This window comes from Sceloporus undulatus, chromosome 1 (assembly GCF_019175285.1).
Source record: "Sceloporus undulatus isolate JIND9_A2432 ecotype Alabama chromosome 1, SceUnd_v1.1, whole genome shotgun sequence".
In the NCBI taxonomy this organism is placed as follows: domain Eukaryota; kingdom Metazoa; phylum Chordata; class Lepidosauria; order Squamata; family Phrynosomatidae; genus Sceloporus; species Sceloporus undulatus.
This window is the reverse complement of record NC_056522.1, coordinates 3864245-3891951: the sequence shown is the minus strand read 5'-3', so window position 1 is coordinate 3891951 and position 27707 is coordinate 3864245. Positions and strand designations below refer to the sequence as shown.

Here is a 27707-nt window from a genome sequence, read left to right as displayed (position 1 = left end):
GTTTTTTCATTTGCAGTTTTCCCACTTTCATGAGGGTCCTGTGCCCCTAACTCCAGAGAATGTGGTGGGCTCACTGTACTGCAAATAAAAAAACCATCTGCCAGAAGTTGACCACAGAATCACACTGGAGGATTTACAAATGCTTAGAAATTCCTAGAGAGAACATATTAGTCAAATCCTCAAATAATCAAATCTGCAAAAGTCAAAACTGCAAATGTGAGGAGTCAGCCGTATTTTCAAATTACCAGTTTTTGATCAGGGACAGAGGCTGCGCTCCTTTGGGTGGCTGATACTGATAATAAACCAGCTCCCTTCCTAAAGAGTTACTAGTTCTTTCCATGCTGTCCTCCCAGCAGCCAGTGAAGACTTTTTATATGTATTTTATTTTGGCAGGCCGTTTGAAACTCACTGTTTTTTGGGGGAAAGGGCTTTTAGTAGTGTGTTATATTGTGAACATCTTTTACAGAAAAACAACACAAGCTTTTAAATGGTCTTTAATTGTATTGATAGTTCCATTGTGTTTTTATAGGTTTCATAGAGAGTTTTTAATGGTGTCTGTTACTAACCAGTGTAAGCCACATTGAGAGAAAGCCAGTGTGTTGTAGTGGTTTGAGGTTTAGACTAGGGGTGCATCTACACTGTGGAAATAATGCAGTTCAACACCACTTTAATTGCCGTGGCTCTATCCTACAGAATCCCGGGATTTGTAGTTTGGTGAGGAATAAGTACTCTTTGGCAGAGAAGGCTAAAGACCATGGAAAACTGCAAATCCAATGATTCCATTAGGATGGTGCTACAGGCTTAAAACCGTGTCAAACTGCATTATTTCTGCAGTGTAGATGCACCCTAGGACTCTGGAAGACCAGGGTTCAAATCCCTACTCAGCCATGGAAACTCACTGGGTGACCTTGGGCAAGTCCCACTCTCTCAGCCTCTGAGGAAGGCAAAGGCAAACACCCTCTGAAAAAATCTTTCCAAGACTCTGGGAGAAGCTCACCATACAATGTAATCAAGTTAAAGGCATATATAGATGGGAGCCAACATGGTGACATGGTCTGAGTGTTGGACTAGGACTCCAAGGAGACCTGGGTTCGAATCCCTGCTCATCCACTGGATAACTGTAATGAGTTGGGCCTCTGCTGCCAGGCAGATGGGTTTTGGAGTCTTTCTTGGTATCAGGGACAAGCAATGTCCAGCAGCATGCAAAGGGTGACCTTCTTGGATATTTTTTGCATTGGCTTTGCAGTTTGAAGCTGGGAAAAGATATGAAGGCTGAGAACCAGCTTTGGGGATTAATTTTCCTTGGTTGCTCACCTGCTTGTACAATTCCCATAGCTGTGAGTCACACATACGGACGTTAATCTTCTCAATTTGCTTCTGCACTATATAACCTTTGGAAATCCATCTTCTATTTGCCTCAACCTGGGAAGGAGTGCAGCCCAACCCAAGTGGCCTTTATGTCCAGCGATAGAGGTATTTGCTTCGATTGCCAGCCGAAGGGATATGTCTGGATAGAATTTGGGGAGGGGGTCAATTCTGCCATTGGTTGCGAAGTGTCCTGGACTCCCATCCCTGAAAAGGTAGGAACTCTTCCCTGCTGTGTACCATTTTCTACACCCTTTACCATCAATAAAGCATATTCTATAGCAGTAATGTGTCATTGTTCAATTCAAAAAGGATGTTGACCAGTTGGAGCGTGTCCAGAGGAGAGTGACCAGAATGATGAAGGATCTGGAAACCTCACCCTAAGAGGAGAGACTTAGGGAGCTGGGTATGTTCAGCCTGGGGAAGAGAAGGTTAAGAGGTGATATGATCGCCCTGTTTAAGTATCTGAAAAGGTGTTGTATTGAGCAACAACAACAACAACAACAAAAATAATATATTTATATCCTGCCTCTCTGGATGGATCGAGGCAGCTTAGAATATGAATAAAATACATAGTAAAGAGTAAGATAAAATACAGAATAAAACTCATTATCCCTCCCTCCAACACATTAACAAAATACACAATAACAATACAATAATAAACAGTACAATAATAAAATGATATCCAATGATAAAAACAAGCAAGCTTGTTTTCTGCTGCTCCAGAGAATAGGACCCGGAGCAGTGGATTCAAGCTCTCTCTCTGGCTTTGCTTCGCGAACAAAGATTCAGGAAGGACTCATCCCATGCTTTGTACAAGCACGTTGGTGACTAAAAAGGCCAATTTGGGATAAACAGGTCCGGTTGCAGAAAGCACAGCAGAAAGTCTCCTTGGGTGATGTTTCCAGGTTGCGGATTCAAGCTACAGGAAAAGTAATTCCACCTCAACATTAGGAAGAACATCCTGACAGTAAGGGCTGACTCATTCCCTCAGAGAGTGGTGGAATCTCCTCCTTTGGAAGTCTTTAAGCAGAGGCTGGATGGCCAATTGTCAGGGATGGATGCTTTGATTGTGAGTTCCTGCATGGAAGAATAGGGTTGGACTGGATGGTCCTTGGGGTCTCTTCCAAATCTATGACTGTCATTCTCTCTCAACCTCAGAGGAGGGCAATAGAAAATCCCTGCTGAACAAATCTTTATTGAAAGCCAACGTGGCGTAGTGTGTTAAGAGTGTTGGAGTAGAGACTCCAAGAGACCAAATTTCAGATTTCTTGTCAGCCTTTGAAACTCACCAAGAGACCTTTAGCAAGTCACACTCTCTGAACCCCACACAAAGACAATGGCAAACCACCTCTGAACAAATCTTGTGAAGAAAACCAGTGATAGGGTCACAATAAGTCAGAAATGATGTGAAGATGGATAAAACAACAACACAGGGTTGAAATTGACTTTAAGGCACATAACAAGCCCCCTTGAGTCCTTGGACTGGGGAAAATGTGGGGATGTAAATAAATATAATAATAATGTGGGCGCTGCACAACCCCCCTAAGATGTTTTCAGAAACAGTGCTTACTCGTTGTTATCCAATACATTGTCTTATGTCTTTTGTAGCTCTAGCACATGTTAGATTGCTCTTTTGTTTCTTCCCTTTCCTCCCCAAGGACAACTGGGTTTGTAACCCCACCTCACTTTGTCCTGTCTATGCCACTTCTAAAGTAAAAGAATTTTTTTCCAGCTAATCCGTAAATTACAGGATGCTCCTATTTTGAAAATAACTTCTCCTTGTCACCTTTCTTCTTATCTAGGGATTTGGGATGCTGCTTATGGAGGAGGCAGAAAGAATAGCCAAGGAAGAGCACGGATCGTGGAAGATTGCCGTTATTTCAGGTACGTCATGGGCAGATTTGCCTTTCAGGTTTATTCTTCAGATAAGCTCAGAGGGCAGGACACATTAGTTGGAGGACGGAGGGATGAGCCACAGAACATTTGAAAGAAATTTGAACAAATTCTCCTGATGTCAAGAGCTGCTTGATAGCCCTGGGAAGCTCCCCTTCATCGGAGGTTGGATAGCCATCTCTGGGGAATGGTTTAGCTAGGGATTCCGGCATCACAGGGGGTTGGACTAGCTGACCCCTAGGGTACCTACCAACCCTGTATTTCTACAGTTCTAAACCTTCAAGAACTGAGTTCGGGAAACTGACATAATGGAGGAGATCCACTCTGCTGTTTAGAATTGCAGAATAGCGCCGCAACCATGAGGCAGTGCCCAAAAATTGTTGTGTAATATTATTGCCTTTCATATCCCACCCTGTATTCTGTTTTTTAAAATTCACATTTCCAAGGAAGGGGAACTCCCAGCATTGCATCAAACATATAGCATGATTTTAAAAATGCAATGTGAAGTTGAAGGCTTTCACGGCTGGCATCCATAGTTTTTTGTGGGGTTATCGGGCTCTGTGGCCAAGTTCTAGAAGAGCTTATTCCTGATGTTTCGCCAGCATCTGTGGCTGGCATCTTCAGAGAATGCATTCCCTGAAGATGCCAGCCACAGGTGTTGACAAAACGTCAGGAATAAACTCTTCTAGAACATGGCCACAGAGCCTGAAAAACTCACAAAAAACTATTTTAAAAAGTGTTGGGTTTTTTTTTTAAAAAATGAAGAAACAGTCTCAGTCTTTCAAATGTTGCTTTCATAGTTTTTTGTGGGTTTTTGGGGCTATGTGGCCATGTTCTAGAAGATTTTCTTCCTGACGTTCTCTGAAGATGCCAGCCACAGATGCTGGCGAACCTCAGGAAGAAAGTCTTCTAGAACATGGCCACATAGCCCAAAAAAACCACAAAAAACTATGGATGCCGGCCATTAAAGCCTTCGACTTCAAATGTTGCTTTTGTTATGCACCTCCCATATAGTCAACATGTGCAGAGCTGTAGATTCAACCTCCCAGCATTTCTTGTATTAGACTGTACTGATGTGATAAATGGGATTCTCTCCAGTTAGTGCTGCTGGGAGCTTTAGTAGTGTCTGGAGGGGCACACAATTCCCTCCCCTATCCTGCTCAGCTCCTCCTGGTTTCCAGTGCTTAGGAAAAGTAACCTTTTGGACTGCAAAGCCCAGTATCCCCAAAAATTGAAAAGCAACTTTTCCATGATTTCCTAAACCAACTGGTTTTAAGCCTGCTAGAATTTGTATGGTTTTGACTAGGGTTTTATGAAGGGATGGTTTAGACCAGACAAAGGCAACTTCTGAGGGGCTGGGAGGACTGTGGTGTCTCCATACCACGAGCCATAAGGGCACCCTCAATGAAAAATAATCTGACCTCATCCTTGGTTTATCTCTTCTGTCTGAGTTTAGCTGCAGTCCTCAGCAGTGAAGAAATGGATTTTCCCCGTCAGAGTCTTGACTTGTCCCTGTTGTATAGCAAAGCATTTTGTGGGGGATTGGTTTTGAATTTTGAAAAAAAAAAACATTAGGTTTTTTTTTTACGACATGTAAAGTGGTGGTTCTCAAATGCTGGTCTTCAGCATATTTGGGTGTGCAGCTTTAGAAAGAATGCAGTTTGATACCACTTTAACTGCCATGGCTCCATTGTACTGAATCCTGGTGAGGATTCAGTTTGGTGAGGAATAAGTACTCTTTGGCAGAGAAGGCTAAAGACCATGTAAAACTTCAAGTCCTAGGGTTCCATAAGATGGATATACAGCACTTAATGTGGTGTCAAATTGTATTAATTCAGCAGTGCAGATGCAACCTAAGGCATGCGTGACTGTGTCCTGATCAGTCATCCCACGAAATGTGTAGCTGGCATACAAGCCTTAACTGTGCAAATGCACTCCTAGTGATTGCCAAATCCTGAACTTCCAGGTATAGGTTTGAATCCAGGTGTGCACTCAGCTCCTAATCTGTGTCCTCACGGGGAGTGTAACCCCATTCCTGATCTGCCTTCCAGGTGATCTGGAGCATCCCTATCTAGTCTGGAATAAGTTTCAATTCGGTGTGGCATAGTGATCTGAGTGTTGGACTACAACTCTAGAGACCAGGATTGAAATCCATGCTCAGCCATGAAATCCACTGGGTTACCTTGGACAAGTCACTCAGCCTCAGTAGAAGGCAATGGCAAACCTCATCTGAACAAATCTTGCCAAGAAAAGTCCATGATAGATTTCTCTTAGGGTCGCCATAAGTCAGAAAAGACTTGAAGGCAGACAACAAACATATACTGTCCATTACTGATGACAGGCACCAGTTTAAAATCATTAGCCTCCTTAGATTGAGGTGGAAACAAATAGTAGAGCTAAGTGCATATACATACTGGAAAAGGTAAAACACATACCTTGTACCTTTTTTTGGAGACTTCATACCTTGCAACTCTGGAAAGAGAAACTGCGTATGTTCACTTCTGCCAACTTTTCCTATCCTGAGCGTTCTATTGGGGGCAATTTCTGTTGTCTGTTTGCTAAAAAGCACACTGTGACACCAGGCATGAGCAGAGCTGTTAGCGAAAGCTGGCTCATTTCATGGCTGTTGAGAATTGGAGACTACATCTCAATGCATTGGAAGGACTTGCGTAGCTGTTCTCTCCCTCTGAGGATAAAGAAATTGGCAAAAGGGCTCATTTGAATGGTAATATTGCCCATTTGAGCGTGTATTGACGTGAATGTAAATTGAGGGAACTGATGTTCCTGGTGGGGTAATACTGATATGGGAGTGTGGGCCTTGTTGAGAGCAAGGGTTTTATTTTGTAGCATCTTTCTCCTGCGTGCACAGAATGAGCATGAAATCCTCTTCCCGATCAGGCACATTTCTTCCTCAGAATTCAGAACTGGTCTCTCAGGAAGACCATTGAAGTGCCTTCAAAGAAATGGACGCTTCTTTGCTATTACCTGGGAAATGCAGTCTAAGGAGCTCAACTTCTTTGGTGGGGTTTTTATCGTAAGTAAAAAAGGCAGCCAGATTGGCTTCTGCATTAGAGATTAACCATCCTTTGTTAATTTCAGAAGGGGGAGTGTGCCTTCCCTTCCCATACTTCTGAACAGTCACCAGAGGGGTGAAAAGCCCATCAAAAAGCTCTTGTAGGCTCCCAATCTGCCAGCAGGAGCCAAAAACTACCCCTTGAACAAACTTCTTTGGATACAGCAGAATTACTTCCCCTAATGTTTATAGTATACTATAGATTTGGGAGCCAGTTTCTCCAGCCCAATATGCATCAGCAGAACTATAGCCTCCAGATCAAGGAAAGCCATAGTGCCACTTCACCTGTGTCCAGTTTTGGGCACCCTAGTTCAAGAATCATAGAATCATAGAATCATAGAGTTGGAAGAGACCGCAAGGGCCATCCAGTCCAACCCCCTGCCATGCAGGAAATCCAAATCAAAGCATCCCTGACAGATGGCCATCCAGCCTCTGTTTAAAGACCTCCAAGGAAGGAGACTCTATCACTCTCCGAGGGAGTGCATTCTACTGTCGAACAGCCCTTACTCTCAGGAAGTTCCTCCTAATTTTCAGGTGGAATCTCTTTTCCTGTAGCTTGCATCCATTGTTCCGGGTCCTGTTCTCTGGAGCAGCAGAAAACAAGCTTGCTCCCTCCTCAATATGACATCCTTTCAAATATTTAAACAGGGCTATCATATCACCTCTTAACCTTCTTTTCTGCAGGCTAAACATCCCCAGCTCCCTAAGTCGTTCCTCATAGGGCAAGGTTTCCAGACCCTTCACCATTTTTGTCGCCCTCCTTTGGACACGCTCCAGTTTCTCAATGTCCTTTCTGAACTGTGGCGCCCAGAACTGGACACAATATTCTAGGAGGGGCCTGACCAAAGCAGAATACAGTGGCACTATTACTTCTCTTGATCTAGACACTATACTTTTATTGATGCAGCCTAAAATCGCATTGGCCTTTTTAGCTGCCGCATCACACTGTTCACTCATGTTCAACTTGTGGTCTACTTGGACTCCTAGATCCCTTTCACATGTAGTTTCATTCAGCCAGGTGTCACCCATCCTATATCTGTGCATTTCATTTTTCTGCCCTAAGTGCAGTACCTTACATTTCTCCGTGTTGAATTTCATTTTGTTAGCTTTGGTCCAGCTTTCTAGTCTATTCAGGTCATTTTGGATCTTGATCCTGTCCTCTGGGGTATTAGCTATTCCTCCTAATTTGGTGTCATCTGCAAATTTGATAAGTATGCTCCCAATTCTGTCATCCAGGTCATTGATAAAGATGTTGAATAGCACTGGGCCCAGGACAGAGCGCTGTGGGACCCCACTGGTCACTTCTCTCCAGGATGAAAAGGAGCCATTGTTGAGCACCCTTTGGGTTCGGCCGGTCAACCAGTTACAAATCCATGTAACAGTTACCTTGTCTAGTCCACATTTTACAAGCTTGTTTGCAAGAATATCATGGGAAAGCTTGTCAAAGGCCTTACTGAAATCAAGATCTACTGTATCCACAGCATTCCCTTCATCTACCAAGCTGGTAATTTTATCAAAGAAAGAGATCAGATTTGTCTGGCATGACTTGTTTCTCTGAAACCCATGTTGACTTTTTGTGATTATGGCATTGCCATCTAGATGTTCACAGACTCTTTGTTTAATTACCTGCTCCAGAATCTTTCCTAGTACTGATGTCAGACTAACTGGACGATAATTGTTGGGATCCTCTTTTTTCCCCTTTTTGAAGATGGGGACAACGTTTGCCCTCCGCCAGTCTGCTGGGATCTCTCCTGTTTTGCAGGAGTTTTCAAAGATTATTGCCAATGGCTCCGATATGACATTTGCCAGTTCTTTTACTACCCTTGGATGGAGTTCATCTGGTCCCGGAGACTTAAATTCATTTAGATTAATAAGGTGTTCCTCTACTATCTCTTTACTTATTCTGTGCTGAAATTCCCCTATTCTGTCCTCTGCTCCATTATCCTCAGGTTGAGCACCCTTTGCCTTTTCTGAGAAGACTCAGGCAAAGAAGGTCTTGAGTAATTCTGCCTTTTCTCTGTCCCCTGTTAACATTTTGCCATCCTCTCGACGCAGTGGCCCTACCATTTCCTTCTTACTTTTGCTGCGGACATATTCAAAAAAGCCCTTTTTGTTGTCTTTAACCTCTCTAGCAAGTCTGAGTTCATTCTGCGCTTTAGCTTTTCTGACTTTACCCCTACAAATGTCTGCTATTTCTTTGAATTCCTTTTTTGTGATTTCCCCCTTTTTCCATTTCTTATACATGTTCCGTTTCAAACTTAGGTTGGTTGAAAGTTCCTTAGTCATCCATCCTGGTTTCTTGAGACACCTCCCATTTTTCTTTCTCACTGGAACTGTTTGAAATTGTGCCTTCAGTATCTCCCTTTTGAGAAAGTCCCATCTGTCCTGAACGCCTTTATCTTTTAGTATTTCTGACCATGGAATCGCCCTCAATATTTCTCTAAGTTTACTGAAATCCGCTCTCCTAAAGTCTAGGATGCGTGTCTGACTCTGCCTGGCTTCTCCTTTCCATTGTATAACAAACTCCAGGAGAACATGGTCACTTCCACCTAAGGATCCCACCACTTGCACCCCATTAACCAAGTCATCCTTGTTGGTTAACTTAAGAAGGATATAGTCAAGCTGGAAGAGATCCTGAGAAAGACAACCAAGATGATCAGAGGTCTGGAAACCAAGTTTTATGACAAGTGACTGAGAGGGATGAGCATCTTCAGCTTGGGGAAGGGAAGACTCTCAATGTCCTTTTTGAATTGTGGAGCCCAGAACTGGACACAATATTCCAGGTGGGGCCTGACCAGAGCAGAATATAGTGGCACTATTACTTCCCTTGATCTAGACACTATACTTCTATTGATGCAGCCTAAAATCGCATTGGCCTTGTTAGCTGCCGCATCGCACTGTTGACTCATGTTCAACTTGTGGTCTACTTGGACTCCTAGATCCCTTTCACATGTTGTCTCCTTAAGCCAGGTGTCCCCCATCCTATATCTGTATTTCATTTTTTCTCCCTAAGTGCAGTACCTTACATTTCTCCCTGTTGAAGTTCATTTTGTTAGCTGTGGCCCAGCTTTCTAGTCTATTCAGGTCATTTTGGACTGGAGAAAACATGGCAGCTTTGTTTTTCTCTTTTCCTTCTTCCAACTTGTTTCAAAGAGGCTGAAGAACCTGTGATTTCCCATAATTGTTCCTCATTTGCACCATAAAAGAAGCATCTAAGAGGGAAGCACTTGAGGATTGTTTAAGAGGCCGTCTTGAACCAGCATGAGCAGGAAAAAACCGTGGGCTGGCATTGTGGCAGAAACCACCGTGTGGTCTTTAAGTTCTTAACTTAGCTGCGCATTCAGAGATGTAAGATCTGTTTCTCAGCTGGAAATCATTCCAGCTCCTGCCAGGAGAAGGTTGAGCAGAGAGCACTCCTGTTCGAGTTTACGAAGAGATGGATAAATGTGTGGCTTTTTCACTCTTGGATTTTCAGAGGTGTGTAAGGAGTCAGGAGGGAGCCAGCGTGGCATAGTGGTTTGAGCGCATGACTTGGACTCTGAAGACCAGGGTTCAAATCCTGACTTGGCTGTGGAAACCCATTAGGTGGCCTTGGGCAAATCACTCTCTCTCAGCTTCAGAGAGAGGCAAAGGGGAAAACCCCTCCGAACAGATCTTGCGAAGAAAACCTCATAGGTTTATGTGAAGTCGAAAGCTTTCATGGCCGGCATCCATAGTTTTTTTGTGGGTTTTTCAGGCTGTGTGGCATCTTCAGAGATCCCAGCCACATATGCTGGCAAAATGTCAGGAATAAACTCTTCTAGAACATGGCCACATAAACTGAAAAACCCACAAAAAACTTATAGGTTTATTTTAGGACTGCCATAATAATACAACTTAATAATATTAATATTATAATATTAATAATACGGTAGCCAGTGTGGCATAGTGGTTTGAGTGTTGGACTGTGACTGTGGAGACCCAGCTCAGCAATGAAACCCACTGGATGACTTTGGGCAAGTCACATTCTCTAGCCTCAGAGGATGACAATGGCAATCCCCGTCTGAACAAATCTTGCCAAGTAAACCCCACGACAAATTTTCCTTAGGGTCACCATAAGTTGTAAACAACTTGAAGGCACACAACATAAAACTTCAATAGTGCTTTTAGAAATGCAGATGAGACATCGAAAGAAAAAGGGGCAGTAGACTGGCCCAAGGAATGCAAACACAGCAAATAAGAGAGTTCTAGGTATAAATAGTTTTCACTGCCTCCCTCACTGCAATACTAGAAATTTGGAGAATGCATGAATACATGATTTCAGCTGAGGGGACAGAGGTTTTTTTTTGGAAGGCAATTCATTCATTGAGGGCCAAATTTGGCTTCTGGCTCAAATAGAGTTGCCCACCCTGATGTTTGAGGAAGCACTTAAAGCATGCCTTTTGCTGGAAGAACAAATTTCCCTTCACAAGCTTTTAAAGATGTCTGAGCCCAAGAGTTTATCTGTGAGTGGTGGAAAGGAACAGAGGCCGCATCGCCCTCAGGCCAAATCCACTCCTGTTTACCTCCAAGCTTTCTTCATTTACTTTATGGAACAGACAGAGTGTGAGTCACTCAGTAAATTATATTTTAGGACAAGTAGGGAGTCATTTGGTTGCTGGTGTTGCAGAACATGTAGAAGTCAGAAAACCCTTGCAGGGATCCTGCAGATCACCAGGAATCTCTCAGCAGATTCAGATCTTGGCTTCTTTCTCTTTCCTGTTGTCAGAGGATTGGCACCCAACAAAGGTTACATCCCATTCCCTTTTACTATTTTGAGTGTGTTCCTTTAACACCTTCCTTTTTGACCCTTCCTTTGGCCAGGAAAGGCACCCCCCCAAAAAATTTTTTTTGTTGACTCTGCTTTGTTTCACTGATGTCTTACTCCTTTATAGAGGGGGCGGGGGGCATGTTGCCTCAGAGCCATGTCCATCTCTGCTATGAATTAATTACCATGTAGCGGGGCTGATCAGCTTTCCCCCAGACCAGATTTCGATTTGTGTGCCATCAACTAGAAAATTAACATGGACGCAGGCCAGAAATGTGGCATGCTTGAACGCACACTGCAGCTGGGGGGGGGGTCAGTCTTGGGAAAACGGATGTTGTCCAAACCTCCTGCTGGCCCCAGCAATCGCCAATTCCTTTAAGAAACCACAAAAAACTCAGGCTATGATAAAACAAGAGCCCAGATCTGTTTTCTGGCTTTGTAGCCCCAAATCCCCCCTTTTTGGACTGTGAGCATCATGCACTTCACTCCTCTTTGATACATGGCAGCATAATTTCTTTGTGTTCAAGGTGAGGTGTCTGTTTTAACCCAACTTGTTCACAGCCGACCCTGGGTAGGCTTGCTTCCCTTCCTGAGTGGAGCTAGGGATTAAAAAAAACCCCTATATCCAGCAATTAAAGCTGATAAAGATAAAAGAAAAACCAAGTACAGTGGGCCCTTGGTATCCGCTGGGATTTAGTTCCAGGACCCCCTGTGGATACCCAAATCCATGGATGCTCAAGTCCTATTATATACAATGACCTGGTAAAATGGTACCCCATGTCTAAAATGGCAAAAATCAAGATTCGCTTTTTGTATATTATATATATTATTTTCAAGCCATGGGTGCTTGAATCAGTGGCTAAAGAATCAATGGATGCAGAGGACGAACTGTGCAGTTCACGCCTCAGTTAACAAAGTTGATGTGTCCCTGGGCTTTACTACATTGAGGGGAAGCCAGGTAGGTTTTTACAGGAGGATATGGACCTTGAGGTAGCCTACACCCCATTACCCATCAGGTTTTTACAGAACATAACCACTAGTTTCAGTTGTATCCAAAAACAGACTGGTGGTCTGTGGAGCTGTTGTAACAACTATGTTGTGTGCTCTTTGTAACCATTCTGGGTCAGCAATCTGACAGCAGCTCTTGGTATACACTTCAAAGAAAAGTCCCATGCTGAACATATTACAGTAATCCAGTCAATCTATACTATTTATATTCATGTATAAGTCTAAAAATTTAGGTCAAAAAAGTGACCCAAAAAACCTGAATCGACTTGTCCATGGGTCATTGTAAGTACTGTATCTTAACTCTTATTTAAAAGAAGGAACCATCTCCTGGTGAAAGGCAAGAGTATAATCTGCCCTGGAAGCACTGACCCCTTTTAGTCTCTCATCCATCCAGCCTTAAGAGTTATGTCTGCTGGAATTTTGTAAGTTCCTCGACATTGTTTTAGTTTGCTTCATCATTTAAATCCTTTGCTATATCCCCCTAAATTTTAGCCTCAACCTATCCTGGGTCATAGCAAAATCCATAATTTTGGACCCAAAACTTGCCCTCAACTTATACATGAGGTCGACTTATAGTTGAGTATGTACAGTAATTTAAAGTGATTCTAGCCTGTCTAGATTGAGGGATGTCATGGTGCTCCTCTATTCTGCTTTAGTCAGGCCTCACCTGGAATATTGTGTCCAGTTCTGGGCAACACAATTCAAAAAGGACGTTGACAAGCTGGAACGTGTCCAAAGGAGAGTGAACAAAATGGTGAAGGGTCTGGAAACCATCAAGCCCTATGGGGAGCGGCTTAAGGAAATGGGTGTGTTTAGCCTGGGGAAGAGAAGGTTAAGAGGTGACATGATTTGTTGTTATTGTTCTGTGTCTTCAAGTTGTTTCCAACCTATAAGGACCCTAAGGGTCCTCATGGGGTTTTCTGGGCAAGATTTGTACAGAGGAGTTTTGCTATTGAGGATGAGAGCATGCAACTTGCCCAAGGTCACCCAGTGACATGGCCGAGCTGGGAATTGGACCTGGTCTCCAATCATACTCCAGTATGCAAGCCTTTACACCACACAATATCCATGTTTAAATATTTGAAGGGAATTCATATGGAAAGAGGAAGCTTGTTTTCTGCTGCTCGGATACAGAGACTAGGACACAGAGCAATGGATTCAAGCTTCAGGAAAAGAGATTCCACCTAAACATTAGGAAGAACTTCCTGACCATAAGAGCTGTTCAACGTAGAAAATGCTGCCTCCAAGGGTGGTGAAGTCTGCAGGTTTTTAAGCAAAGGCTGGATGGCCATCTGTTGGAGGGCTTTGATGGGGTATTCCTGCATCGCAGAAGGGAGTTGGATTGGGTGGCCCTGGGGGTCTCTTCCAACTCTAGGATTCTGTGAAAAAGCAGATACTTCTACATTGCCATGCCATAACTTTCCTTCAATCATGGAAATTGATGTGGTCTTCCTTGCTATCAGACTATTTGGAGGACTCTGCCTGTGTTATGTCCCTCAGTTTCAAAATCTCAAAGGGAAAAGCAAATCCCTAGGAAATGCCTCCCTTGACCCAGTGTCCTCCAGATGAATTTGTTATAATTCTCTTCTTCCCTAACCAAGCAGTTGGTGTTCATCTTGGTTTAGGGATGGTGGGAGGTGTAATCTGACAAATCCGGGTGACACTAAAGCTAAGAAAAATTGCTTTTTGAATTGGCATATTGGATGTCTAAAGGGTTAGATAGATTGTAAAGGGCAAGAAATGCAGAATAGCTTCATTCTGCTTCTCCCATTCGAACCATGGGTTTTCATATTGAGCTTTGCAAGTGTGGAAAAAGTTTCCTGTTTTTTTCTCTGGTCATTTTTTCCTCCAGCCGCTTTGGATCCCATCTGGGAGAAAGGAAGGATATACGTGTAATAAATAGCAATAGCATTTACATTTCTGTACCACTTCCTAGTGAGCTCAGCACTCTAAGCAGTTTACAATCTGTGCGCCAATTGCCCACAAGTTGGGCTCTAATTTTACCAACGTACAAAAATATGCTTTTCAACATTTACATGAAACCGCTGGGAGAGATCATCCGGAGACATGGGGCGCGGGGTTATCAGTACGCTGATGACACCCAAATAATTTTCTCTATGTCTCCGACTGATGCAGTGACCAGGGATGGCATCTCTCCTCTCGTGGCCTGTCTAGAGTCAGTAATGGGCTGGATGAGGGAAAACCGACTCAGTCAGAATCCAGAGAAAACGGAAGTACTTGTGATAGGTTCTCCCGGCCCAGGGATGGTGGTGGTTCCACCTGTCCTGAACGGGATCACGCTTCCTGTGAAGGACACAGTACGCAGTCTGGGGGTGCTTATTGACTCGGCGCTCCATCTTACTTCTCAGGTGGATGCGACGGTCAGGAGCACCTGTTATCAGCTTTGGCTGATACGCCAGCTGCGTCTCTACCTGGACCGGAGGGACCTTGAAACTGTAGTACACGCTCTGGTAACCTCTCGGTTGGATTTCTGTAACGCGCTCTACATGGGGCAACCCTTGTACCATACCTGGAAGCTGCAATTAGTGCAGAATATGGCAGCACGACTGGTCACTGGTACTTCCAGGGCCAGTCACATAACACCGGTGCTTAAAGACCTTTTCGCTTCCGGACGCAATATAAGGTGTTGGTTATTATCTATAAAGCCCTAAATGGCTTGGGCCCAGGGTACCTGGAGGACCGCCTCTCTCCGTACAATCCGCCCCGCACACTCAGATCAACTGGGCAGCAATTATGAAGAGTTCCAGAGGTCAGATGAGTTACCACCACCAGGAGGGCCTTTACCACCTTGGCCCCTAACCTCTGGAACTCGCTGCCTACTGAGCTCCGCTCGGCCACCTCCCTGGCCCAATTTAAGAAGGGGTTGAAGACATATCTTTTCAAGCGAGCCTACCCCTGACTCTACCCCCCGGTATATTCTCTCTCCCCTCCTTTGTCAGCTGGTTGAGCTGGCATGAATTTGCTTGTTTTTATTGTTTTTTAATGTATTTTAATATGTTTGATTGTATGGATTGCTTTGTTGTACATCGCCCTGATTTCTAGAAGGGCGGTATAGAAATAAAAATTTATTATTATTATTATTATTATTATTATTATTATTATTATTATTATTGAGGGCTGAGTCGACCTTGGAGCCCTGGGATCAAACTCACAACATTGTGGCTGCAGTACTGGCATTTAATAAATTAATAAATGGAACTGTCAGAGGTTTGGATTGGACAGATTGGATTCAGCATCATGGAAAGCTCTTTTCAAATCCAGGATAAACCCAGAGCAGATCCACCACATCCTAGAAGAGCTCAAAATAGAACCAGGAAGAGTATGGATGAACATCATTGAAAGCGCAAACCACTCCTGTTCGACTTTTCTGTTCCATGATGGGCGAGTCTGATGATCAGTGTTGTGAACAGTAACATTAGAAGGTGAGGCTGATGGCAGAGAGCGATGTCTGCAGATCTGGCCCATCTGCCCACCAATTCCAGCTCACTTGGGGCTCCGGTGAGCAGGGGGCCCTGAGAGCAGTGTCAGAGGCATCGTATTTGATTCCTGTCTGTGCCGTGGAAAAGTGTCTCGGAACCACCACAGGCCTTCCAGATGGAGCGATTCCGTCTCATTGATCTCCCACAGAGGTGGCAATCTTTCATTAATGACAACGCAGCTCCGCCTTGGTCCCAGCTAGAGCGAGTGGCTCAGCACGAAACGATGGCTGCGGCAGGAGAGGCAGAAAAATAAAAGGGGGAAAGAAAGAGGAGAGACCAAAAAGCTAGTTTTCAAACCAATGTTTCTGCAAAGCAGGGTGGCTTCATGAGGCCATTGGGTCATTTGAGTGGACCCTAACCTCCCCCCAAAAAGTTGGTCAGTTAAAATTTATTCTATCCCACCTCTTAGGAGCTACCCTGGTGTAATGGTTTGGATTCTGGATGAGGACTTGATATATTTTGTGCCTTTTGGTCGGCCAGTTGCTGTTTTGTGGATTTTGCTGTATTAAGATGACAATGGCAAACCTGCTTGGAATTAATCTGGCCAAGAAAACCCTATGATTGGGTCTTCATACATCAGAGTTGCTTTGAAGGCACATGAAAATAACAAGATGATATTATAGAGAAGAGCTGGGGTGGTGTAGTAGTTTGAGTGTTTGCTCTGAATGACCAGGGTTTATATCCCCAGTCAGCCATGGAAGCTCACCAGGTGACCTTGGGCAAATTACACTCTCTCAGCCTCAGAGGAAGGAAATAATGGCAAACCCCTATGAACAGATTTTGCCAAGACAACGCATGCTTTAGGGTTAGGGGCACCACAGGCCAGAAATGACTTGAAGGCACACAGCAACAACAATAACCAAGAGAAACAGCAAATCACCATTCTCGGATACCTCTAGGAATAGCACAGAGTTTCAAAACTCTTCAAAAAATGCAAAGAATAGTCAAAGCCTACTAACCATAGAAATATAGATTGGAAATGATGTGGATAAATAGATGGGTAGATATCTCTGCCCAAATTATAGACGCCCAAATCGGCTATAAAGCATAGTCACAAGACAATATCTCCCTCCCTCCTTCCCTTCCATAATTCCATCCATCCATCCTTCCTTCCTTCCTTCCTTTTTTAATATGTTTCTTTTTAATATAATAGATTAGATCACATTTCCCATATTTCAATGAAGGTTTAGGGTGAACCAGGGATGGCTTTTCAATTATGAATTAACATTTGCAAGAACAACATCCCTGACCATGTTCAGATGGACGTAACCTCATGACTGAATAACCACAGCAAGTCCCATCTCAAATGCTCATAGAATGGGAGGGCAGGAGGAAGAGCGTCAAGATCTCATCAGGCTTTACATCTTTTACATTTAGGAATTGAGCAGTGGATTTCACTACATAAACACCTTTCAGTCTCGTCTTGCAGCTCAAATGAAATCTCTGGCTGAAAACTGTCCATTTTGGGTTGTTTCTTATCTTTCGTTTCTTCCTTATCTCAGAAATGCACACTTGCCTTAAAACCGACAAAACATGTGTACATCTGCAAACCTAACAGTGACACAGCTTGAGTAATAAAATCTCATCAGTCTCCCTGTGCTGTTTTTAAAAGTAATTGTCCATTCTGGAATGGTTAAGGAAAGCACTTACCAACAGCACTAAGAGAAATTTGAGCACAATAAAAGAGAAAGAGAGAGAGAGATAAAGCTCTCTCTCACACACACACATACACACACGCAGGAGAAATCTTCATTCACAGGATTCTGGTGGTTTAGAAACAGGAAGCCTCGGTTCAAATCTCCAAAGAAGAAGATTCCATCATTCTCTGAGGCAACGCCTTTCACCGTCAAACAGCTCTTACTGTCAGGAAGATCCTCCTAATGTTGAGGTGGAATCACTTTTCCAGTAGCTTGAATCCATTTCTCCATGTCCCAGTCTCTGGAGCAGCAGAAAAGAAGCTTGCTCCATCCTCTATGACATCTCTTCCATATGACATCCCCCCTTACCCTTCTCTTTCCCCCAAGTTAACCCTACCAGCTCCCTAAGCCATTCTTCATAGGGTTCAATAGTTTCCAGACCTTTCACTATTTTGGTTGCCCTCCTCTGGACACACTCTAGCTTCTCAACATCCTTTTTGAATTGTACTGTCCAGAACAGTGTGATGTGGCAGCTAAAAAGGCCAATGCGACTTTAGGCTGCATTAATAGAAGTATAGTGTCTAGATCAAGGGAAGTAATAATGCCACTCTATTCTGCTTTGGTCAGCAGACCTCACCTGGAATACTGTGTCCAGTTCTGGGCACCACAATTCAAAAAGGACATTGAGAAACTGGAGCATGTCCAAAAGAGGGCGACTAAAATGGTGAAGGATCTGGAAACTATGCCTTATGAGGAAAGACTTAGGGAGATGAGGTTGTTTATCCTGGAGAAGAGAAGGTTAAATGATAGCTCTGTTTAAGTATTTGAAGGGATGCCATATTGAGAATGGAGCAAACACGTTTTCTGCTGCTCCAGAGAGTAGGACTTAGAAGAATGGATGCAAGCTCCAGGAAATGAGATTCCACCTAAACATTAGGAGGAACTTTCTGACAGTAAGGGCTGTTCAACAGTGGAACTCACTCCCTCAGAGAGTGATGGAGTCTCCCTCCTTGGAGGTCTTTAAACAGAGGCTGGATGGCCATCTGTTGGGGATGTTTTGTTTGAGAGTTCCTGCATGGCAGAAAGGGGTTGGACTGGATGGCCCTTGGGGTCTCTTCCAACTCTACGATTCTATGATTCTCACTGGACACAGGATTCCAAGTGAGGCCTGACCAAAGCAAAATAGAGTGGTACTATTGCTTTCCTTGATCTTCTAGACACTACATTCCTATTGATGCAGCCAAGGATCATGCTAGTTTCTTTAGCTGCCATATCACACTGTTGATTCGTGTTCAAGTTGTGGTCCACTAATACTCCTAGATCCCTTTCACATGTACTGTTGTCAAGCCAGATGTCCTCCATACTATAACTGATCCTTTCTTTTTATGTGCCTAAGTGTAGTACCTTATATTTTTCCCTGTTGAAATTCATTTTGTTAGTTTTAGCCCAATTCCCTGATCCATTAAGGTCATTTTGAATTCTGATCCTAGTTACCCCTTCAAGGAGTCTCCCTCCTTGGAGGTCTTCAAACGGAGGCTGGATGGCCATCTATCGAGGATGCTTTGATCTGGATTTCCTGCATGGCAGGGGGTTGGACTGGAAGGCCCTTGCGGTCTCTTCCAGCTCTATGATTCTATGATTCTAGTTTGGTGTCATTAGCAAATTTGGTAAGCATGCCTTCTATTCCTTCAGCTACACACTGTTTCTCTGACTAACTGTATCCTCACAGGACTATTATGGTGACATTGGGGTAAATGGAATACTCTCCAACTATCCCAAATTGCCAGAAACAGTCCTCTGCCATCCCATGTTTTCAGCTAGTTTTTAAATGTCTTGGTTTCTCTCTCTTTCTCCTCCTCCCACTTCCCCCGTTTGTGCTCAGTTTACTTCAGTTGCTGTAGACTGAGTTCAAAGTACAAAAGCAGTTTGCTCTTAAATATTTGAAAGGATGTCATATTGAGGTGGAGCAAGCTTGTTTTCAGTAGTTCCAGAGACCAGGATACGGAGCAGTGGATTCAAGCTACAGGAAAAGAAATTCCAGCTCAACATTAGGAGCAACGTCTTGACAGTAAGAGCTGTTCCATAGTGGAAGACGCTCCCTTGGAGTTTGTTGGAGTTTCCATCTTTGGAGGTCTTTAAACAGAGGCTAGATGGCTATCTGTCGGGGATGTTTTGATTATGTATTCCTGCATGGCAGAATGGAGTTGGGCTGGATAGCCCTTGAGGCCCCTTCCAACTCTGTGATTCTATTAATTCAGCAGGATAGAGAAGAGAAGAGGGAGGAAATCTCAACCTTCCCAATAGGCTCAAGCAAAAGCCAACTTTCAGCCTCTCCTAGCTTGTGTATTCTTCCTTACTAATAACCTTTGCCATCTTACCCACACTCTGATGTTGCTGGGCCATTCATGTCCTGGTTTTTATTGAGGAGATGTTGTAGGATATGTCCATTTGCGCAGAACTTATGAACAGCTTTCGGGATAGTGTTGAAAGTGTTGCTTCCGGTCACCATTTTGAGAAGGACTCAGATGAAGGCAAGAGGTATTTTCGAGCACTGTTGCAGAGTTGCTCCCCATGAAAGGGGAATCATGGGGGTGAATTGACCCCTAACCTCTATGCAACTGTTAACCCCTGTCCTAAAATGCAATGTTTTTTGTTTGTTTGTTTGCCTGTGAGCTCCTTTGGGCAGAACTGTTGAACAGGGCACCTCAGGAAGGCCAAAAGGGCAGCCCAGATGTCTTTGTGCCAGGTAAAGGCTCAGCTTTGCAAGGTTGTGTGCAGCCGTTGTTGTTTTTCCTAGAATGGTTCCAGTTCTCAGCTGGATGTTAACCAAAAGGCCGGGTTTATCCAAGATTTGTCCCCTGCGGGATCTGATTAAGGAGCAGAGGAAGAGGAGGTCAGGAGGGGAGCAAGCCAGCCTCAATGAAAAGCAACGCTGCTCCAGATCCTCTCTCCTTTTGAGGAGCAAATTGAATTGTGGCCATGGAGGTTGTTCATTCTTCTGAAGTGGAGGTAAAGTGGAGGTCAGCGGTGCTTTGGCGACAATTGGAAAGGAATGGGGGGCTCTTCAGCTCTTGATAATGAGATCTGCAGCTGGGTTGCTCCTTCTGTATCCCTGCCCCCCAGAACAACCATGTGTGTCATCTGCTTGGCAAAATGCTGACAGTGGCATCACTAGGGTTGGCATCAACTCATGGTTCTCCCCACATACTGATCTCTTTCCCATATCATACCATACAGAATCCTTAGTAATGTTTTTGTACCAGTATCACACATAAATTGTAATTCCTATATAGCACTGAATGTAACAGCAAGAGTTGCGACGTTAACAACTAGCAAAATTAAAACCATACCTTCAAATTATGATCATACACACAACTTAAATGTATTTGCCTATACAGCTAGCCAAGTTTAAATTAAACCATTCAATTACAATATGGCCAGCCCTCCATATCCATGGGTTTTTAATCCACAGATTCAACCATCCGTGGCTTAAATAAATTCAATGTGTATGTATGTATGTATGTATGTATAAATTCCAAAAAGCAAACCTCAATTTTGCCATTTTATATACGGGACAGACACCTTTTTACTATGTTGTTGTATTCAATGTTGTATTTGAGCATTCACAGATTTTATTATCCATGAGGGGGGGGGGTGTCCTGGAACCAAATCCCAGTGGATACCAAAGACCCACTGTATCATACGCACAGCCCAAATGTATGTACGTGTGCATAGTTTCATCTGGTTAAAGTGAACATTTGGTAAGATGTGATGTTTGTAAATAATTTTTTTAAATAATATTTTAATTTTAACTGGAAAATTTTGTTTTAAAAAAAAATAAAACAAAACCCAAGGCCTCTCTTTTCTCCTCCCACTGAGCCTCTCCCCACTCAACTACATTATACAGTTTTGACTCATGCTAGCTCCCTTCCAAGAGAGCCAGCATAGTAGTGGTTTGAGTGTTGGACTATGACTCTGGAGATCAAGATTTGATTCCTGCTCAGTGGGAAACCTCGGTGGGTGAAACCCACTGGGTGACCCTGGGCAAGTCACACGCTCTCAGCCTCAGGAGACGGCCATGGCAAACCTATCCTGAACAAATCTTGCCAAGAAAACCCCCTGATAAGTTCTCCTGAAGTTTGCCATAAGTCAGAAACAACTTGAAGGCATACAACACACATACACAAAGCCTCCCTTCCAGCATTATTTCACCACCGTTGTCTGAGATCACCACGACTTAGCCTTTCCAAGTTTATATAGTGCGGTAAGTTTTGCACAGCGCTTTATGTAATCATCAAAACAAGAATACATTTAAAGCCTGCCTGCGGTGTACAATCTATATTTCTACTGTATAACCCATCACCCCTAATTCTCAACACTTTATGGCAGGCAAATGGCCTATGCAACTCCTAACAAACAAAATTGTTTCATATTTTAGTGTTTGGCGCAGGAGAAAACATGCTCGCTCCATCTTCTTCATGACCTCCCTCAAGTCTTCTCTTTTCCAATGTAAACTCAAAAGAGGTTGACCACCGTACTGCCATGCATGCCACCTACTGTGGCTGGATGCCAAAAGATCTATGTGCTGAGGGTAGTGCATTGATGGCACATTGGTTCAAAGAAAGTTTGAGCTCTCCCTGCACTGTCAGGTCTAGCAGGAGTGACTGGCAATAAGGATTCTTCTTTCGCTAAAGCTTTGCCTAGGCATCACACCTTTACCTTTCCTCCTCCTCTGATCAGTTTGTCTTTGTCTTGCAGGTGTTGGAACCAGGGATTACTACCGGAAGATTGGCTATGAGTTGGAAGGACCCTATATGGTGAAGCGATTGGACTAAGGGGCTGGGCACTGGATGCCAGAGACACCGGAGAGATGTCGACGTGGAGAAGAAACAGACACCGTCCTGCCACAAAATGGGAAGAGTGCATAGAAATAGATGAGCCAAACTGGTCAACAACAAAGGATTACATTTTCTCTGCGTTTCAAGCAAACAAGTCCTTAGGGCTCCTCTAACTTATAAGGATTTCCGCACATTTGTCTTGTGGATATTTGCAAACTAGTGTGAGTTCTGGAAACGTGGCCATGCAAGCAGTCTTGGCTAATCCACTACTCCAGCTGCATTGGGACTACAACTCCCACCATCCCCAACCAGCATATACTGCAGAATTAATGCACTTTGATACCATTTTCACTGTCACGATTCTGTCCTGAGATTTGCAGTTTTGTTGTGTCCCCAGAGTTATCTGACAGAGAAGGCTAAGTAGCTTGCAAAACTGCAAATCCCAAAATTCAGTAGCATTGAATGATGGGAGTTAAAGTGGTGTCAGACTGTATTAATTCTGCAATGCAGATGCAGCCAGTGATATCCAGGTTTTGGCTAGCTTTCAAGAGCTCTTCCATGTACTCAACTCTGTCCTTGGCAAAGGTTCACCACCTTTAAAACATTTGAAAGCCTGGATTCACCATCCCACTGACCTGGATGTCACCAGCCACTGCAAGTCCTGTCATCCACACCCTTGTTGGAAGGCTTCCTAGCAACCGCCTGCCTTCTTTCTAGGGTGGAGACTTCACATCTTTTCCTTTTTAAAAAGGATTATCCTAGGTTCTAGCAGTTTGGTTCCTTTCTCTCAACACCTTAAAAGAGTTGTGCTGGCAGATGACAGTCAGGTTCTCCTGCAGCAGCAGAGGAACATGTCAAACTCTGAGTATGGAGTGCTTCTAGAACATTTCCTCTGGTGTTCCAAAGAGACAAATGACCTAAACAGTTCCCCAAAATAAACATCTTTATTTCAATGAAGGTGTTTCCATAGTGTTTGCCAAGAGCTGTTTTTGCTTAGACACCCCTCTTTTCATTTATAATGGTCTTAAACTGAGTTGCAAGAGATTATCCTGAGAAATTTAATATAAGCCTTTCTTCGTTTGCAAACCTCACTAAGCTATCCAGAGCCTTTTTGGGCTTAGGGGCAAAGGCTGACCTTTTCAGGCAAAGAACCAGCCCAGGAACGCAGAGGAATAAGGACAGGTTTTCAAACCAGGCATCACTCCTGCAACCTGTATTTGGGTAACAAGCAATAAAACATGTTTTACACTATCTTGTTTATTTTATTCTTTATTTTTCAGGTGTGGGCAACTGTGGCAAGTCCAGGGGGGCAGTTTTCTAGTGCTGAAACCCATCAGGGGCTGCAAGGTTCTCCCCTATGCAAGGCCACATCTGGTTGTGAAAAACAGACATTTTTAAGAAGTTAAACAGGTGCAGAAAGACCATGAAACCCACTCAAAGGGTGAATTACTCCATCTGAAGGCTACCAGGAAAAGCAGTTCACACTTTTTTGGGAGAGGAGAGATGGCTGTCTAGGGAGTATGAAGGGATGGGCTCCACAGCAACAGCTTGGAGGGCCACATGTGGCCTGCGGTCTCCATCCTTAGGACCACAAAACAGCCTGGTGGTCTGCATGTGGTTTGAGGGTCCCAGAAACAGCCAAAATCTATGTCAGGCCCAAGTGACCCAGAAACAATCTAGGGACCACATTGGCCCCTAGAAATGACATGGGGCTTCACTTTGCCCGCTGCTGGTTTACAGAGAAATGTGTATTCCATCAATTTTGCTTATATCCCACTGGCTCACAAGAAGAATTTTATTTTACTTTTTAAATGATTTTATTAAAATTTTTGAAATACATTAAGAATTACAAAGATTACATTTAAGAAAAAGAAGAAGAGGAAAGTGACTTCCAATCTTCCTTTTGACAGTAATACATATTCATCCCTCTAAAACTGTAGTCTCTAAAACTACAACCTATACACTTCTTTCAATAGCCTATTCTTTCTAATTGTCAAAACCAAAAGTTATCAAGTTCTTTTCTTTTTGTTGTTGCAAAAAGTCTGTAAGGGGTTTCTAGTCTTGAAGTAATGCCCCAAATGCAGAGGTGTCATTAGGAGGGCGCAGGGGGTGAGGGATGCACCAGGTGGCAAGATAAGGGGGGGTGATAACCACTGCTCCCCAAACATCTGCCTTTTGGCAGAAATGGGCCGTGGCATTCACCTGCCTCCCTTTAAAACACTGAAGGGATGCTGTGAGTGGGACGTGGCTCAGTGGGAGGAGAAAGGAAAGGCACTGATTGTTTTAATTTAATTTTAATTTTAAAAAGATTAATTTAAAAATTAAATATAATTCTAAAATTTTCTTTAAAAGCATAACATCTTCCCAAATTTTCACATCTGTCAGGGCTGCTTTGGCTGTGATTTCCTTCATGGTGGGGGGTTGGACTCGATGGCCCTTGCGGTCTCTTCCAACTCTATGATAATATGATTTGCATTAACCACCAGCAACTATGTACTTGTTAATGCATTCAGGCTGCACATATAAAACTGTAATTTCAAAATAATTTTTAATTTCACTATTGCCATTGTTTTCATATGTTTATTATGATTTATGTGTAACAAAAGCATGACTAAAGTTACTGTATGGTATGATATGAGAGCAGGTCAATGGGAAAGGGGAGCGATGCCATAAGTTACCATACCAGGTGACGTCAACCATAGTGACGCCACTGCCCTAATGACCTTTCTCTAATCCAACCAGTCAATTTGTGTTCCCAACAAGAGTTTTAGAAGAGCCTGTCAGACCAAAGGCCTGTCTAATCCAGCATCTTTGTTTCTCCCAGAGACCAAGTGAATGCCTATGTGTGTCCTATGCACAAGTCAGCAAGTGCCCAAGCAAGCAGATGGCTGGTGTGTAAGAGTTGTCCAGAGCCTTGGTGGTGCAGTGGTTAAATGCTGGCCCTGCAGCCACAAGGTTGTGAGTTCGATCCTTGGGCTCCAAGGTTGACTCAGCCTTCCATACTTTTGTAGGTCAGTAAAATGAGTCCCCAGCTCGTTGGGGGCAATTGGCTTACAGGTTGTAAACCGCTTTCAGAGTGTGTAAGTGCACTGATAAGTGGTATAGAAATGTAAATGCTATTGTTATTGCTAGTCAGTCCAGTCCAAGTCAGTCATGTATTATCTGAGCAAAATGAAGGGAGATACAAGAAGGTAGGCATCAGTCGGTCTAGAAGTTATTGCAGCAAGTCACTTGTCCAGATACACAAAGCCAGTAAGGAGTTTCCTCAAAACAGCCAGTCTAAGTTCATAAAATCATAGACTCCTATAGTTGGAAGAGACACAAAGGCCATCCATTCCAACCCCCTTCTGCCATGCAGGACCTCTCAATCAAAACATCCCTCACAGATGGCCATCCAGCCTCTGCTTAAAGACCTCCAAAGAAGGAGAGTCCAGTACTCTCCAAGGGAGCATCTTCCGCTGTCACACAATTCTTACTGTCAGGAGGTTCTTCCTAATGTTGAACTGGAATCTCTTTTTCTGTAGCTTGCATCCATTGGTCCCGGTCCTGTTTTCTGGAGCAGCAGAAAACAAACTTGTTCGATCCTCAATATAACACACCCCTTCAAACATGGCTATCATATCACCTTGTTAACTTTCTTAACTCCAGGCTAAGGATACCCAGCCCCCTAAGCTGCTCCACAGAGGGCTTGGTGGTTTCCAAATCTTTTATGCCATAGGTCATGAAAACAGACGGAAGACCACTGACAGTCAACTGGTTTTAATGATTGAATGATGCATTTTAATTGATGTATTGTACTGTTTAATATGGAGGACTTTTGCTAATGTAACTTGTATTTTATTATTCTGTAAACCACCGTGATCGAAGGAACGGCGGTATATAAATAAAGACTCATTCATTCATTCATTCATTCATTCAAATAAGATTTTTGCCAGCCCCACGGCTCTTTCAAGGCCACAAGTGTCTAACTACATTAGCTCCAGGGTGGCATAGTTGTTTTGGCATTGGACTATAACTCTGGAGGCCAGGTTTCAAATACCCCCTTGGCCATCAAAACCCACTGGGTGACCTTGGGCAAGTCACACTTTCTAAGCCTCAGAGGATGATGATGGCAAAGCCCCTCTGAAGAAACTTGCCAAGAAAATCCTGCAATAGCTTCACTATAGGGTCTCTATAGGTTCTGACAACTTGAAGCAATGCAAAACAAACACACTACTGCTTAACAGGCCCAGACCCATGTTTCTCTGTCATTTTTTTTTTGTCCTGTTTGGGGCTGAACTCGCCCAAAAATATAATCCCTGGGCTTTGGAAGGTGGACTTTGGGAGAACTGGCAGGAGGGACCTCAGAGACCACAAAAGTGTGTTCCAGGGGGCACATTCAGACCCTTGGCCACACTTTTGCCTCTTCTAGATGAACCAATAACTTGGAGAGCCAAAGGCTTGAGTAGATGTGAAGTCGAAGGCTTTCCTGGCCAGCATCCATAGTTTTTTGTGGGTTTTTGGGGCTCTGTGGCCATGTTCTAGTAGAGTTTATTTCTGACGTTTTGCCAGCATCTGTGGCTGGCATCTTCAGAGAAATCAACATTCCACAGAGCCTGAAAAACCCACAAAAAACTATGGTTGAGTAGATCATTCTTCCAGCAGCTAACAAGGTTTTCCCAATTACTGGAATGTTTTCTCTTAAAGACGTGTTTCTCTTGGTTCCTCGGCTGTCAGTTGTGCCTTTGACCTGTTTCCTTCCTCTGGAAAACTGTGCCCCTCTATCAGACGCTCAGACCTGCCACTTGCCATTCTTATGCCCTCTTTGTGATTTTCCCCTCTGCCTCTGTACCTTCACAAAGGAAAGGTTTTTCTCTGAGCAGGAAACCAAGATGGAGGCCGTGACCCATTTGCCGCCGCGAAGGCAGCGGAGGGGAAAGCGTCCTTCTTCCTTCCCAGCAAAATGTCACGGTGGCCTCTAGGGCCGAGGCAACGGAGCATGGCAGCTCATTTGAGTGGAGTCAAAGGTGGCACTTTTCTTCAACCTTTCCTTAATGGACTTTGAACGGTTGGTGGAAGAAATTGCAGCTCTCAGTATTGTTGTGGGTAGAAGAGCAACTCTTTTCATTTTCATGAAGTAGGAGCTGTGGAGAGATGCTCAATGAATGCCGATGCCAGGAAAGCAGCTGAGCTCTCGGATGCCCACACACCAAACATACCCTCCAACTGTCCCAATTTGGCAGGGACAGACTTTTTCAGCTGCCTTTATAATGTCCTAGTCTGTCTTGGTTACTTGAATGATCAAGATATTGAAGAAAGGGGGGAGGAATGGTCTCCGGTAGTGGAATATTGTAAAAAAAAAAAAAGGGGGGGGGGGGTAAATAAGCAGGTGTATGTCAATATGAATGTTGGGCAAATTTAGGAGGACTGTTTAGCATTTTGTTTGAAGGAAAATGGATGAAAAGAAGTCTAGAAGAATAAGGGAGTTTGGGGGAGTAGACACAAATTGAACTTTTGGGAAGTCATCTCATATGGACATGTCTAAATGGGGTTATTTGTACTTGTACAGATGATTGCAATTATTTTACATTCTTGTTTTGTAAATCATTGTTTTAATTATATGTA

At 43.6% G+C, this 27707-nt stretch overlaps 1 protein-coding gene across 2 annotated transcripts in view; it reads left to right on the top strand.

Moving 5' to 3' along the window:
• Positions 1-23354, top strand: part of ELP3 (elongator acetyltransferase complex subunit 3) — a 149586-nt gene extending 126232 nt beyond the window's left edge. For both annotated transcript variants that reach the window (XM_042438216.1, XM_042438208.1), the window contains 2 exons: positions 3171-3252; positions 22024-23354. In XM_042438216.1, coding sequence (XP_042294150.1) covers positions 3171-3252; positions 22024-22100 — 159 coding nt within the window. In that variant the 3' untranslated portion in view covers positions 22101-23354. The remainder of the gene's footprint in view (positions 1-3170; positions 3253-22023) is intronic.
• The last annotated feature ends 4353 nt before the right edge of the window (positions 23355-27707 follow it).